This window comes from Lactuca saligna, chromosome 3 (assembly GCF_052625555.1).
Source record: "Lactuca saligna cultivar CGN05327 chromosome 3, ASM5262555v1, whole genome shotgun sequence".
Lineage (NCBI taxonomy): Eukaryota > Viridiplantae > Streptophyta > Magnoliopsida > Asterales > Asteraceae > Lactuca > Lactuca saligna.
This window is the reverse complement of record NC_136419.1, coordinates 189,919,108-189,933,144: the sequence shown is the minus strand read 5'-3', so window position 1 is coordinate 189,933,144 and position 14,037 is coordinate 189,919,108. Positions and strand designations below refer to the sequence as shown.

Genomic DNA, 14,037 nt, shown 5'->3' with positions numbered 1-14,037 from the left:
TACTCATGTTTTGGATCATTTGATTTGTGATGTTTATGATTGATTTTTTTACTTCAAATTTTTTAAAAATATGCCTAATATTTTGAGATTGTTACACAACATTCATTTATGTAAGTTTATCTGATAACAATAATATTAATAATTAATAATCAAATAATAATAATAATTAATAACAATTAAAAAAATAAAAATAAAAATTGTTTTCCGTTTTTGACGTTAGTTGAAAAAAATAATTTCCTTATCTAACGAGTATTTCTAAAGATTTGGGCAAGTCAAAGGTATTTCTGCCACAGCCATTGTTGCTACCTTCTTCACAGGAACAATCAAACAAGCGTTTCCGCTGTTTCTGCTCCAAATTTACAGTTTTCAGAGAACATGAAGATCACCGCGTTGCTTGTTCTCAAATGCAATCCCGACGGATCGTCGGATCCGGTGATCCTAGCAAATGCCACGGACGTCAGCCATTTCGGTTACTTCCAGAGGTCTAGCGTCAAGGAATTCATAGTCTTTGTTGGTCGTACAGTCGCTAAACGTACGCCTCCATCGCAACGTCAGTCCGTTCAACACGAAGGTAGCTTTTTCGTTCTTCCCTTTCTTCAACTTTACTTTCTGTTTTTTAAGTTTACTTGTTCGATTGCCATACGAGCTCTGTGAATATATTAGTCGAATCGGATCTGCTTTCCCTCTAACGGCCTGAAATCTAAGAAACAATTGAGTTGAATTCCCTTTATTTGTTTGATTAAGACGAATCAGTTTTAAGAAATTTAGTTTACTTTTAGGAAATTTCGAATCAATCCATTCAACATAAGTCGGTTTTCCCTTGTTCGTCTTCAATTTTGGTTTATTTCGCAATTTGTTTGTATGATTACAAATGGAATCGGATCTGCGTTTCTCTAATAGAACTTGATACAGAATCAATTTAATCAAGATTCAAGAGTCCACCATTTTGGAAGAAGCTTTGAAACCTAAAAATCAGAAGAACCCTAATCTTTCCCAGGAGACATTTCTCTTCTTAATTGCTAGATGTGAACTCTCAATCATAATTTCTATACATATACGTATTACCTCAATAATTAAATTCATATTTATTTTGTTAATCAGAATACAAGGTGCATTCCTACAATAGAAATGGTCTTTGTGCTTTGGGGTTTATGGATGATCACTATCCAGTTCGAAGTGCATTTTCTCTTTTAAACCAAGTAAGCCTATTAATCTTATACAACCTTCATGTTATTTTATTATATTAATTCATTTTAAATGATGAAATTACTAATTATTAAGTTTTATGTGTTGTTTAGGTTTTAGATGAATACCAAAAGAATTTTGGTGACTCATGGAAATCTGTACAAACAGATCAAAGTCAACCATGGCCTTATTTAGATGAAGCTTTGACAAGATTTCAGGTTTTTTAATTTAATTCCACAAGTGATTTTGAAAAATAAACTGAAGTAATTTTGTTTTGTTTTGTTTTTTTTTTTTTTTTTTCCTTTGCTTACTTTTTAATTTTTCAGGATCCTGCTCAAGCAGATAAGCTGCTGAAAATTCAGAGGGAATTGGATGAAACAAAAATTATACTTGTAAGTGTGTTGACTTTTGTTGACCCAATTGCCAATTTCTATCTTATACATCTCTAATGGAGTTTTTTTTTTTTTTTTTTTTTTTTTTTTTGTCCATAAGTTATTATTATTAATAATGTAGAATTAGTCTTTTTGAAAGAGAACTTTTTTTTTTTTTTTTTTTTGTGATTTTTATCAACCACATATAGTTTTATAAGTGGTTATTTTGGTTTTGTGATTTTTTCCTTTAACCCACTGTATTAAATAATATTACAGTTTACTCCCCTAATTATGTTTAGATTTTAAATCTTTATTATTTTTTCCACTAATTAATCTGTTTTATTAACAACCAATATACTCTCCATATAAAATATTAAATTGATAGCGATTATATTATTTTATTTTAATAAATATCACTGTGTTTAAAAAACAAGTTAAATAAGGGAACTATAAAAAATTTAGATAGATTATGATAAATTAGTTAATTAAAAAAAAAAAAAAAAACTTTTGAAAAGGTTGATGTATTGGAGTAGGTTTTTTATAAACTTATAATATGTTTTTTGTTAAATAAAAGGTTATTGTAAAGCAGATGTGGCAAAAAAAAAAAAAAAAAACTTTTAAGAGGTTAACCATTGTGGATGTTCTTATAGCATTATAGTTTTTATTTAATAGTCTTGTGGAAAAGACGTAAATACCCTCTAATTTCTCATCATAAAAAATAACCCTAGAAAGCCTGTCGATTCTCCTCATATCCCTTTTTAACAAATGTAGCCTAAAACATCACAAGTAATATAGGATATATATATATATATATATATATATATATATATATATATATATATATATATATATATATATATATATTCGCTATGATATATTTTAAATTTTAATAAAATTTATTTTGATGCTAAAAATATGGTTTTTAATTTTATTACAGCACAAGACTATCGATAGTGTCCTTGAAAGAGGTGAAAAGTTAGACAGTTTGGTGGAGAAAAGCTCAGACCTCAGTACAGCTTCACAGGTGTCAATTATTCTTCTTTCAATAATTTATAATTGTGTTTTTCATTTTTTTTTTTTTTTTCTATTTAAACATTGTACTTTACAAAATCCACTTAATAATTATAATTGTTATAATGAAGAGTAAATTACAAGAATGGTCCCTATGGTTTGGGGTAATTTGCGTGCTTGGTCCCTAACTAATTTTTTTAACTCGGAAGATAGTCTTTTTAGGTGAGGGAGTGGGATTGGGTGTGTGTTTATTTAACTAAATCAAAAAATCAAGAGCAAAATAGTTTTTTTAGGTAGGACAGGGACCAAGCGTGTAACAAAAACAAACAGTAGGGACCTTCTGTGTTAAAAAAGTAAGTTAGGGACCAAACACGCAAATTACCCTAAACCATAGGGACTATTTGTGTAATTTACTCTATTTTGAATATGTCATTGAAAGTACGTTGCTATTTCTTGCATTTAACCCTACTTTATATGATCAACAGATGTTCTACAAACAGGCGAAGAAAACAAACCAATGTTGTACAATATTGTAGGGAAGAAAGGCGGATTTGGTTGTGTTGAATTGTTTTGCATTTACGTATTTTTCTATTTGGTTGCTTGTTGGATTGAATAGGGCGTTACACTTTCCACTCTTGGGATATATATTTTGTAATATATGTTGGATTTATATGTGATTGTATTATTGTATAAAAGTAAAAGAAAACCTGATAAATTTATTAAAAATGTCACCGAAGGTATGAAAGGTTTTATTAAATCTAAGGTAAGGTAAATTTATAAAAGAAAAGATGTGATATTGTACAACTATATAATGCATAAATTGTTGTATATGATAAAAAACTGTTGTGTACGAATCACTTCTTTAAATAATATGGGATGATGTTATTTATTGCCAACTAATTATTTTTAACATATCTAGAATACCATTTTATATATTTTTAATATATTTCGAGAGGTAAGCGAGTATAAAACTTGTTACAAATTGATTATTATGACTTGGTATAGCAAATTTACGTAGTTACCCTACTTCATTTTCTTTTAATATTATGACTTAATTTTTAATTTTTTTTTAATGAATTTGATTCTAATTTTTTTTTTGTTTTTTTGTTTTTTTTTTTGCAAAATTGCTCTAACTATCAAGTTTTATGAGAGTTATTCTTTACAAATTAGTTTTTCTTATAAATTAAAAAAAAAATTAAAAATGAAATTTGAAAAATGAATTTACCGAAGAAGAAGTTTAGAAAAAAATATGTATCAGCAACGGTTTAAAAAAAAAAAATAAATAAATAAATAAGATGGAGAATTTGTAAAAGACTAAAGTACTAAATTCGTATAAAGGAGTAAAACGTTGTCCAAGATTGTATAATAGAAAATGGATATCTAAAAAATAAAATGTCAAATACATCAATTTGGATCAACTTTCATATTCAGTTACCTCTCGTGATAGTAAAGTCTGTAACATGATATTTTGGTCAACCTCATAAATGTCATGTGGTTTACGCCCTTAAGTTTAAAAATCCAAATACATATTTCTTTAATTTCAAAAAAAAACTTTTAACAAATAGTCTTCTCATCCATATAAAAAACTTATTTATATTTTTAATATATTTTTGTTTTTTATTTAAATCTATTTTAAAACAAAAAAGAAAAAGAAAATAAATAACTTGAGTCTCTCTCTCTCTCTCTCTCTCTCTCTCTATATATATATATATATATATATATATATATATATATATATATATATGAAAAAAAAATTAAAACTTTATTACCTCAAAGTCGTTCCGTAACATTGAAGGGAGTGAGAACAGAAAACAAAAATGTGTTTGTGTGCTCGTGTGTTTCATCTACAATTAGAAGAATAACAAAGAGGAAGGGGAGCGAGACACGGCCTCCTCGGCGGTAGTGCAGGTTAGCTAGTAAATTCAGAACGGATGGGTTGTCATCGGTAATCGGAGCTCCAAGAAATCGATAGAAGAAAAATCCAACTCCACTACTTTCTTCATTCACATGATGAGCTTCGGTTTTGGGATTCTCGATTTTAGGCCATATGTGGACCTTAGGAGTTTAGGTCTTTGTTGGACCATCAACTTTCTAGTTTGGACTCTTTTGGTTGAAGTCCCAGAAAGGGATTTGGGACCAATTTGTAAAATTGGGCCATATTTGGTCCTTGGGAGATCATTTTGGAGTTTGGGCCTTTGGACAGTTGGATTGGTACTTGGCCTTGGGCCAAGTTAGGAAAGGGTAAAAAGGTATTTTACCCTAGTTTGGACTCTTAGTATGAGTCGGAATCCAATTATTAATTGGATGTTATTTTATATTGATAGCACGGGGATTTTAGCGGGCCAGCAGTCAGAGGTTTATCTATGAGATTCAGCAGTCTAAGGTGAGTCTTCCTCACTGTGTTTAATAGGTCGAAGGTACCAATGCCGACCATGGTTTATGATGTTAGGGTGACTCTTGCATGTGTATGTATGCTTAGTGGGTGGGGCCCAATAGGTAATCTGTATGTCATTACTTGTTATACTTGTATGTTTTTATGTTGGGCGGGGTCCATTGTGAGAGTTAGGGCGAGGCCCCTTATACTCAGTAGGAGGGTCTCGTTCCGCAAGTTAGGGCGAGGACCGTTCCACTTAGTGGGCGGAACCCATTATACGAGTTAGGGTAGGGCCCGTTACACTTATCGGGCGAGGCCCATTATATGTTTGATATGTATGGTACGTGGTATTTTGGGGAAACTCTCTATGCTTCGTTCTTATGATTTTCAGTTTATATTTCAGGTACTTCCGGTGCAAAATAGAAGAGCTCGGAGTGATTACAGTGCACACATGATATAGTTTCGCATTTTCATGATGACTCCGATAATTTGTGGTGTTTTGCTACATTTGATCCTTTGAGACTTATGATGATGTTTTGGGATATTGTTTTATTATTTGAAAAATTAAATTTTTGGGCCTTATTTTTGGGATGTTACAAGTTGATATCAGAACCTTAGTTTGAGGGATTCAGACATACTCTCGGGTGTGTCTAAACTCAAACTGAGGAATTGGTAAATAATATTTCAAAAAGAAATTTTTTTTAAAGAAAAGGGTTTTCTAATATAAGAAAGGGGTGTGGTGCATGCAATCGACCGATCTTAAGTAAGTTTTCCCAAAATACCCATACATGTTATCTTATATGATTTGATTTCTGAATCTTAAATTGCATGCTAGTTAGGCTAAGGATCTGCTCAATAAATGCCTGATAGAATGCTAGGGAGATGTCTTTGTATGCCTATTGCATGAGCTTGTAGACTTGCATGCTAGTCCTGATCAATCAATGATAGGATGGCCTGATTAGGTTATGTTTGGTTTTGATTACTCGATGCTCGAACGTTGCTTGCTTTGTGCTTTTGTAGGAGTTCTCACTAGTTTCAACTAACTAGTAAGAAAATATGTTAAGTTACATATTACTGAGACTAGATAATTTTAGAAGGTTAGGTTTTAACTCTATTGCGTAGCTCTTGTTTGAGTCTAACCATTGTATTGTGATTCCTCCCAATTGAAGAATTATTTGGTTTCGGTGATATGTAATTGTATCCATGACCTAGTTAGAGGAAGTTAGTAGGAGTTTCTTCTGAGACTAATGGTGGACATTGGTGTGGAGTTTGCCCTAGGAAAACATAGGAAGCGATTTAGTGTTGGGAGCCTTATCTTGATGAAGGTTAATTGTATGAATATAAGTGACTTAGCGAGTTTAGGGCAATCCTTAAGGAAAGTAAGGATAGATGTGGAAGGTAGTATGTGATGGGTTTTATACAAACAATCCTATGTGTGCATGCAACCCTAGTATTGGATCTATGTTTTCACTATTAGTTATACAACTTTATGAACACAAAAAGAAACCTGGCATGCTACTATAATTTTCGAAATTCATATATAAAGCTAGAATACATACCTTTTGTTGTTATATAGCAATAACAACTAGTTCCTTGAATTTCCTTAGCTCTTGAAAGCAAGTACCACAAATGTAGTACCTCTAATGGAGTCACAAACACCATATGCAACTTGGATGAAGAGGAGAAGAAAAGGAGGCACCAAAAACGGCTGGAAACCCTAATGGAAGTGTTGTCCACGTTTTGGGGCTTAAGGGTCCCTTTTATACATGTAGGCTATTAGGGTTTACAACTAGGAAACCCTAATCTGACTGCTTAGGCCCTAAGCAGCCCATGGACTCCTTAAACATATCCCTTGGACGATTTCTAATGGGCTTCCCATAGAATTCGTTCAACCTATATATTATTAGGTGATCCATAGCCCAATTATAATTATCTTATAATTACAACTTTAGTCCCCTAAGTTTAATTAATCTCTTTTAACCACAAAATTAATTCTTAATTAATTCTTGACCAATATTAATTAAACAATATGATTTCTCCTTTAATATATTATTCTCATAATATATTAATAAATCATATTTAAACCTTTCTCTCCTTAAATCATCCTACATATTGCTATGGTGAAGGCAACCCAAAAGGACCATGCTCATAATCGGGTCAAGTACATACCAAAACAGTTATGGACTTAGACACTAATCCAACAGTCTCCCACTTGGATAAGTCTAATAACTATTTTCCGTATGACTTCAGAACCTGATCAGCAATCGTAGCTTTCAAAAGCCGCTATCAACTCTGATCTTATCAGATAGCGTGTCCTCTAGATAAGGGATTATATATTCCTCCATTCTCAAGATATCGTATAGACAAAAGACATGAATTTCAATCATTCTCTCTATACTATTTCCCGACTTCCGATTCATGACGACTGATAACAGACTACAATTGAACACATCAACTTAGTCCCGGCTTGGCCAAGCGCTTAGGTGTCATCACTAAATCATCGAGAGGCCCACATATATCGCTTTTATCCCACTTTGGGTAAAAGGAATGGATAAACTTCGACTCAAATGCTCGTTTGCATTTACTGATCGAATCACACACAACAATAAGTTTTATAACACCAAGTTACTGGTGCGTTTACTTATTATCAATGTGTAACTGACCAACAAATAACAACTCACACATCTCGGTTTCAAGAATATACAATATTATCGTCTCACTAATCACTCGTGATAAAACCGTGAAGTGATCCAAGTGAGCGTGGGTTTAATCCAATACTTTAATCTTATCAAAGCACTCACGAACTCTGCAGAAAACTTGTGCCATGTCTAAACACTTCAGACAATCTATAGACAGATTCATGACAGTCTTTATTCATACCTACTCCCAACGTATGACCAACTGTGGATGTTTGAATAACCTAGTTATTCTGGAAGTCAAAACATGCAAATTGAAACATAACAACAATACTTAATCCTATATGGCCCCAAACTTGTGAGAGTAAATAAAACCCTTCTATTTATCCACCATATTGATTACTCATTATTTATCATTTAATATTTTGGATAATCAACTCATTACTTGAATTATACCAACAATTGTCCCATGCTCTAAACATGCACACTTTGTTTCCTATGGTCCATGCTTTGTGAAATAGATCACCTGAAAACTTTTCCAATGATGCTCATTTTACAATTCCTTAATCCTAATTATTAGTGTAAGAACACAAGGTTCTTGCCACTACTAGAATATGCTAGATTCTAACATTTTATGCAACGATCCCTTTGCAAAATCATAGCACAAAAGTCACCAAGACGTAGCTAATGAAATTACAAAGTACTTTCTTAGAAATTGTTACAAGACAATTCCATAGATGTGAAGTTTCACATTCAAAGTACATTCCTTTGAACATCCTTCTTGCATAAAAGTTTCTAATCTAGGCATAGACTCTCAATATCCAACTCCCAATATGGAAACATTTCCACATTTGCCATATGACAACTCATTCTTAATAGAATCTTATCTATTCATAATAATGTCGATATGGTCCATCCAATGCCATACTTCCAACTACTTACAAGCGATCAATCCTCAGCGAACTTTGGATCGTCCTTTGATAGTTGTTAAATTCTTTCAGTCAAAACCAATTCTATTCCTTTTTCCCTCTTAATGCGCTAGACATTTGGAAAATTTTAGAATGGTAAAATACTATAGCATTTACAATCGATCCTATACCCGAAGCGTATGGGACACGATGCATAATGTCTTACATAAAGATATGATACTTTACCAATCTTTTGCCATAATATTTTATGTGTCATGTTCTCACAATTCGAACTATGAAGAGGGATGCCGTAATCATAATCGAATTTTAAGAACACACAATGTATCCTTTGACTGAAAATATTAAAATTTCTTAATCTAAGCTTTAGATTTTGAAACGGAGTACAATATTCTCTCCCTTAATTATAGCAAAACAACTTTTCAACCCATGCAACTTTGCAAATGGAATCTTTGTTTTTCTATAATTAATATTGCTAACTTGCAATACTCGCCATAACAATCATACAAGCATAACACTTATGCTCCCACTATCATGATGATTATCATATAAGCATAACATTTATGCTCCCACTAGCTTTGACATGTATTCAGAAAACAAATGAACTTCCAGAAAACAATGCCTATTGAATTTCTGAAATTCATATTTCTAATACCAGATGCTTCGATAAGCCTTTATCTAAGCTTCTTAACCTTATACACCTTTGCCTTAGATAGCTCATATGTGTGTTTAAACAATTCATAACTTATGTTACTAAGTTCCAAATGTTGAAACTAATTGCCAAATCTCACAATTCGAACTATGGAAAGGGATGCCGTAACCATAATCGAATTTGAGAATACAATTTTCACAATCGCTATCTTCTTAAAATCTCTCTTAGTGAAAGCATTTCTTCACAGTCATTTTCATGAAGGAGGGAATCTTATAACACTTAGATTTTATGGTGTATGAGTTCCTATCCATGTTAATTTGCCAAAACCAAGGTTCGTGACAAATCCAAACTTATATGGATTGAACTTTCTTAATCTTGATTTCATGCCCTATGGTAACACGAGTGCCCACCATGTCTTCCAAGTAACTTGTCCTTACATATCAATGTACTTTCCATCGACTAAGGCTTTAGTATGTATTCAAATGAGAACTCATAGAACTCATATACACAATTAACTCAATTGGAATGGCACAGAAACAAAATAATGTCAGCACGATAGATTGTAAACCTCAAGTCGTGTGCTAGTGATGATCGATAAGGTTTATTCTTGATTTGTTCTTGAAACTTTTCAAGACCATTAAGACTCCCACTGACTTCTTGACATATAAGATTCTCTTGTCAAGAAACATTTCTTGACAAACAAATATTCAAGAGTTAGTGAAGCATTTATCAAGACAAAACACTTCACACAATTGGTCCTAGTTGGTCTTTGTCTTATCCAAGACATCACAACTTACCAATCTCAAATGTACAAGAATAAGAAAACTTTTCCCAATTCTACATTTGATGAGTGTTATAAACCTACTTAAGACTTTTCACTCAATGTCACAATCTTGACTCTAAGACTTGATATTGGAACGAAGTATGATTGACTTATTGATATATCCATTTCTACAATACTTGATACCTCTTCTTAGACATGCAAATGCACTAAGACTCACTTAGAGGATCAATTGAGATATGGTTCTTAATCATTAAGACTTATCATAAAACACAATAAAAGGTACTCTCCCTTCTTCTTAGAATAGAGAAACTTTTATCTTTCTGCCTACTTGATTCTTCTTTATTCGTTCTACTATTCATCGAAACTTTTTCAATCAACTCAGAATTATACTTAATCTTATAAGTATAATCATATTTACTAAGCTTTAGTAAATCATGACGAATATCTTTGTCACTCTTGTGGTGGACTTGATCAACACACAACCTTGTGTACTTGATCCCCTTGTCCTTTAATTGACACTTTGCCAAAGAATTAGTCTAAGTTTCCCAAATGTGAAAGTTTTTCATTCATCATACAATACACATTGCATGATTCCAAGTTTCTGTCCAATTGAAACTTGGGTGATGAGAAAGTCTCCCTATTTGGTACACTTTTGACATTTCCATAATTAAGAATCAAATCCATTATTGCTAATAATAGAAACATTCAAACATTAATTTTTCATACATGCCATCGCAAGGATAAATAAATAAGATAAAATCAAATATTCATTTGATTGCGGAAAAAATTTGTCCTTACAATGTAATTCAATTGAAAAACTATGTTATTACATATTTCTTAACAATCTATTCTAACTCCAAGTAGTAGCTCAAGAATCCATTCTTCAAGTAATGCGATCGAAATCCATTTCTTCATGATTAGATTCAGCTCACTTCCTTTCTCAAGTTTCCTCTCTTTTCTTCGATCCTACAAAACATCAAAATGTAATCTTATCACATCATGTATTAAGAATCTAGAATAGGAACTTAAAAGAGTTAGTTAATGGATTTTACCTGAAGCAGAGCCATACGTCTTGACTCTCCCATCTCTTAGATCTCTCAGGTAATTAGGGCAGCTTCGTCTCCAATGCCCCTTCTCTTGGCAATAAAAGCAAATAGACTCCTTTGGCACAACACATCGGACAATCACAGATTTAGTTCTTTCTGGACTTCCAATGTTGCCAGTGTCCATTGAAGTTTGGGAGTTTGATTCACTAGACAAATTTGCTTGACCAGCACGCCAAATCATTGCTGATTCAGCAGCTATAAGCAAATAGGTGAGATCAATTAGGGTCACGTCATGGTCCATCATATAGTACTCTCTAACGAACTCACTATATGATTCAGGAAGTGACTGAAGAACCCAGTCAACAGCCACCTCACTTGAAATCTCGACACCCAACATGTTTAACCTATCAATGTATGACTTCATCTCTAAGACGTGCGCACACACAGGTTTCCCATCTTCGTGTTTACTTGCCAAAAGGGCTTGAGTGAGCTTGAACTTTTCAAGCCTTTGAACTTGTGGGTCAGGGAGAATAATTGGAGGAGGTGGAGGAAGTGAAGCATGACTCTCATTTCCTTGATCGTATCTCGGAACGTCATCTTCATTTGGAAAGCTTGTTCCAAAGGATTTGGGAAGACCATTGTAAGACTCAGACATCTACAAAACGGGAGAAAATTCAAGTTAAGTTGATTAGAATTCTTGATGCAACACCCAAATGAAACATCAAGCTAGGATCCAATACAATACTCTACAACCTAGAAGAGGGATACCGTAATCTAGTTGCAGAATATTTGAAGGTAGGTAAATGACGATTTACCAATTTCCACCATGAAAAACGAAAAAGAAGTTTAAGTTTTAAATGAATTGAAACTCCTAGATCTTTTGAGACTCATTGAACTCTTCAATGGCATGTTTAATCTCGATTATGCCCTACTATTCGTGACTGGGATGCTGAGGATCACAAACAAGGTGTAAATAACCATACGAATCACGTGGTGCACCCAATGCTACTATCACCTAATCAATGTGCCGGTTAGCCACACACGCTCCATTGATCTATGATAAGCATCGAGCCACCCTTTGCCACCAATGTCATCCCCAAATTAGTGTGCCGGTTAACCACACACACTCCACTAACGTTTGACAAGGGTACGAAGTGTAATTCCATGGGTTAGCATACAATTTCACATTTTGCCTAAAGTAACTATGATTTGGGAATTTGAAAAAGCATTTAGTTACTTTGTACTTCATTATACTTATAATGGAAGGTTTCTGTCCTATCCTACCCGTTCGGCTAACGACCCTCCACTAGTCAAGAGTGCGGTGGGTAAGAGTGGATACCCATTCAATTGCCATTTTATAGGCAATTTCCTTAAACACCCCTTATAGACTAGCTTCGTGAATGAGGCCTACTAACGGTAAGACTGAATTTTTAGTTATACATATATAATATTAAACTTTTAATGTTATATATAGTATAAGGGTGTATTTTACACTTTTAAAATACTAGGTGGTTTAAATTATACTTTTAATTAACCAAAATCATTATGGATTTATTAAATCTCTTTTAATTATACACTTAATTAATTTAATAAAACCATAAGGGTTTAATTTGAACTTTTCAAAATCAGGGTTTTGGAATTTAGGCTTTCAAAATTAACTTTTAATCAACAATTTAAATTCCAAAACTTGAGGGCAAGTTTTGAAACTCTTCAAAACAATTAGGTTTTAATCTCACTTAAAATTTTCGAATTTAAGACATTTAAATTAAAATTTTAAATATTAAAACTCTTGATTTAATAATTACCATAAATTAAACAATTAATTTAAATTATTAAATCACAAGGGATTGTCTAGATCATGAGGATAATTACCAATTATACATCTAAGATATCCTAATCCCTTGAATCCCTCTCTAAATCTCGAAAATAAGGGATGGGATAATTCAAGATCTTTAATTACCATATTTAACAATTAAAAGATAATTACAAGATATGGGATTATCCAAATCCCTAAAATTTAGGATCTAACCTTGGGGAAGGAGGTAATTTCGAAATCCAAGGGTTGGATAACCCTAGATTTCAAAATCTTGGAGGCTAAGGAAAGGATTTGGGAAACCCTAGCAAAAATCGCCATCTAGGGTTTTGCAACCCTAATTGCGAAAATTACCTAGCCTTTAGGGTTTATTAGCCATAAACCCTAATATGTCAAGTTCACAAATTTGAATAAAAGCTAATTGAAAACAAAAACCAATGGCTCTGATACCACTGATGGGTTTTATACAAACAATCCTATGTGTGCATGCAACCCTAGTATTGGATCTATGTTTTCACTATTAGTTATACAACTTTATGAACACAAAAAGAAACCTGGCATGCTACTATAATTTTCGAAATTCATATATAAAGCTAGAATACGTACCTTTTGTTGTTATATAGCAATAACAACTAGTTCCTTGAATTTCCTTAGCTCTTGAAAGCAAGTACCACAAATGTAGTACCTCTAATGGAGTCACAAACACCATATGCAACTTGGATGAAGAGGAGAAGAAAAGGAGGCACCAAAAACGGCTGGAAACCCTAATGGAAGTGTTGTCCACGTTTTTGGAGCTTAAGGGTCCCTTTTATACATGTAGGCTATTAGGGTTTACAACTAGGAAACCCTAATCTGACTGCTTAGGCCCTAAGCAGCCCATGGACTCCTTAAACATATCCCTTGGACGATTTCTAATGGGCTTCCCATAGAATTCGTTCAACCTATATATTATTAGGTGATCCATAGCCCAATTATAATTATCTTATAATTACAACTTTAGTCCCCTAAGTTTAATTAATCTCTTTTAACCAAAAAATTAATTCTTAATTAATTCTTGACCAATATTAATTAAACAATATGATTTCTCCTTTAATATATTATTCTCATAATATATTAATAAATCATATTAAAACCTTTCTCTCCTTAAATCATCCTACATATTGCTATGGTGAAGGCAACCCAAAAGGACCATGCTCATAATCGGGTCAAGTACATACCAAAACAGTTATGGACTTAGAC

General features: G+C 32.7%; 1 protein-coding gene across 1 annotated transcript; it reads left to right on the top strand.

Annotated features, from left to right (window-relative positions):
- Window positions 1-259: 259 nt before the first annotated feature.
- Window positions 260-3,293, top strand: LOC145037650 (VAMP-like protein YKT61). The gene is made up of 6 exons (XM_078986346.1): window positions 260-571; window positions 1,102-1,199; window positions 1,299-1,403; window positions 1,512-1,577; window positions 2,494-2,580; window positions 3,053-3,293. The coding sequence occupies exons 1-6, from the start codon at window positions 376-378 to the stop codon at window positions 3,101-3,103; spliced, it is 603 nt and encodes a 200-aa protein (XP_078842472.1). The 5' UTR covers window positions 260-375; the 3' UTR covers window positions 3,104-3,293.
- Window positions 3,294-14,037: the final 10,744 nt, after the last annotated feature.

Coding starts and splice junctions, on each gene's coding strand:
- LOC145037650 (XM_078986346.1), top strand. CDS start 376: ATGAAGATCACCGCGTTGCTTGTTCTCAAATGCAATCCCGACGGATCG. Junction 572..1,101: donor TCAGTCCGTTCAACACGAAG/GTAGCTTTTTCG, acceptor TTTGTTAATCAG/AATACAAGGTGCATTCCTAC. Junction 1,404..1,511: donor AAGCTTTGACAAGATTTCAG/GTTTTTTAATTT, acceptor TTAATTTTTCAG/GATCCTGCTCAAGCAGATAA.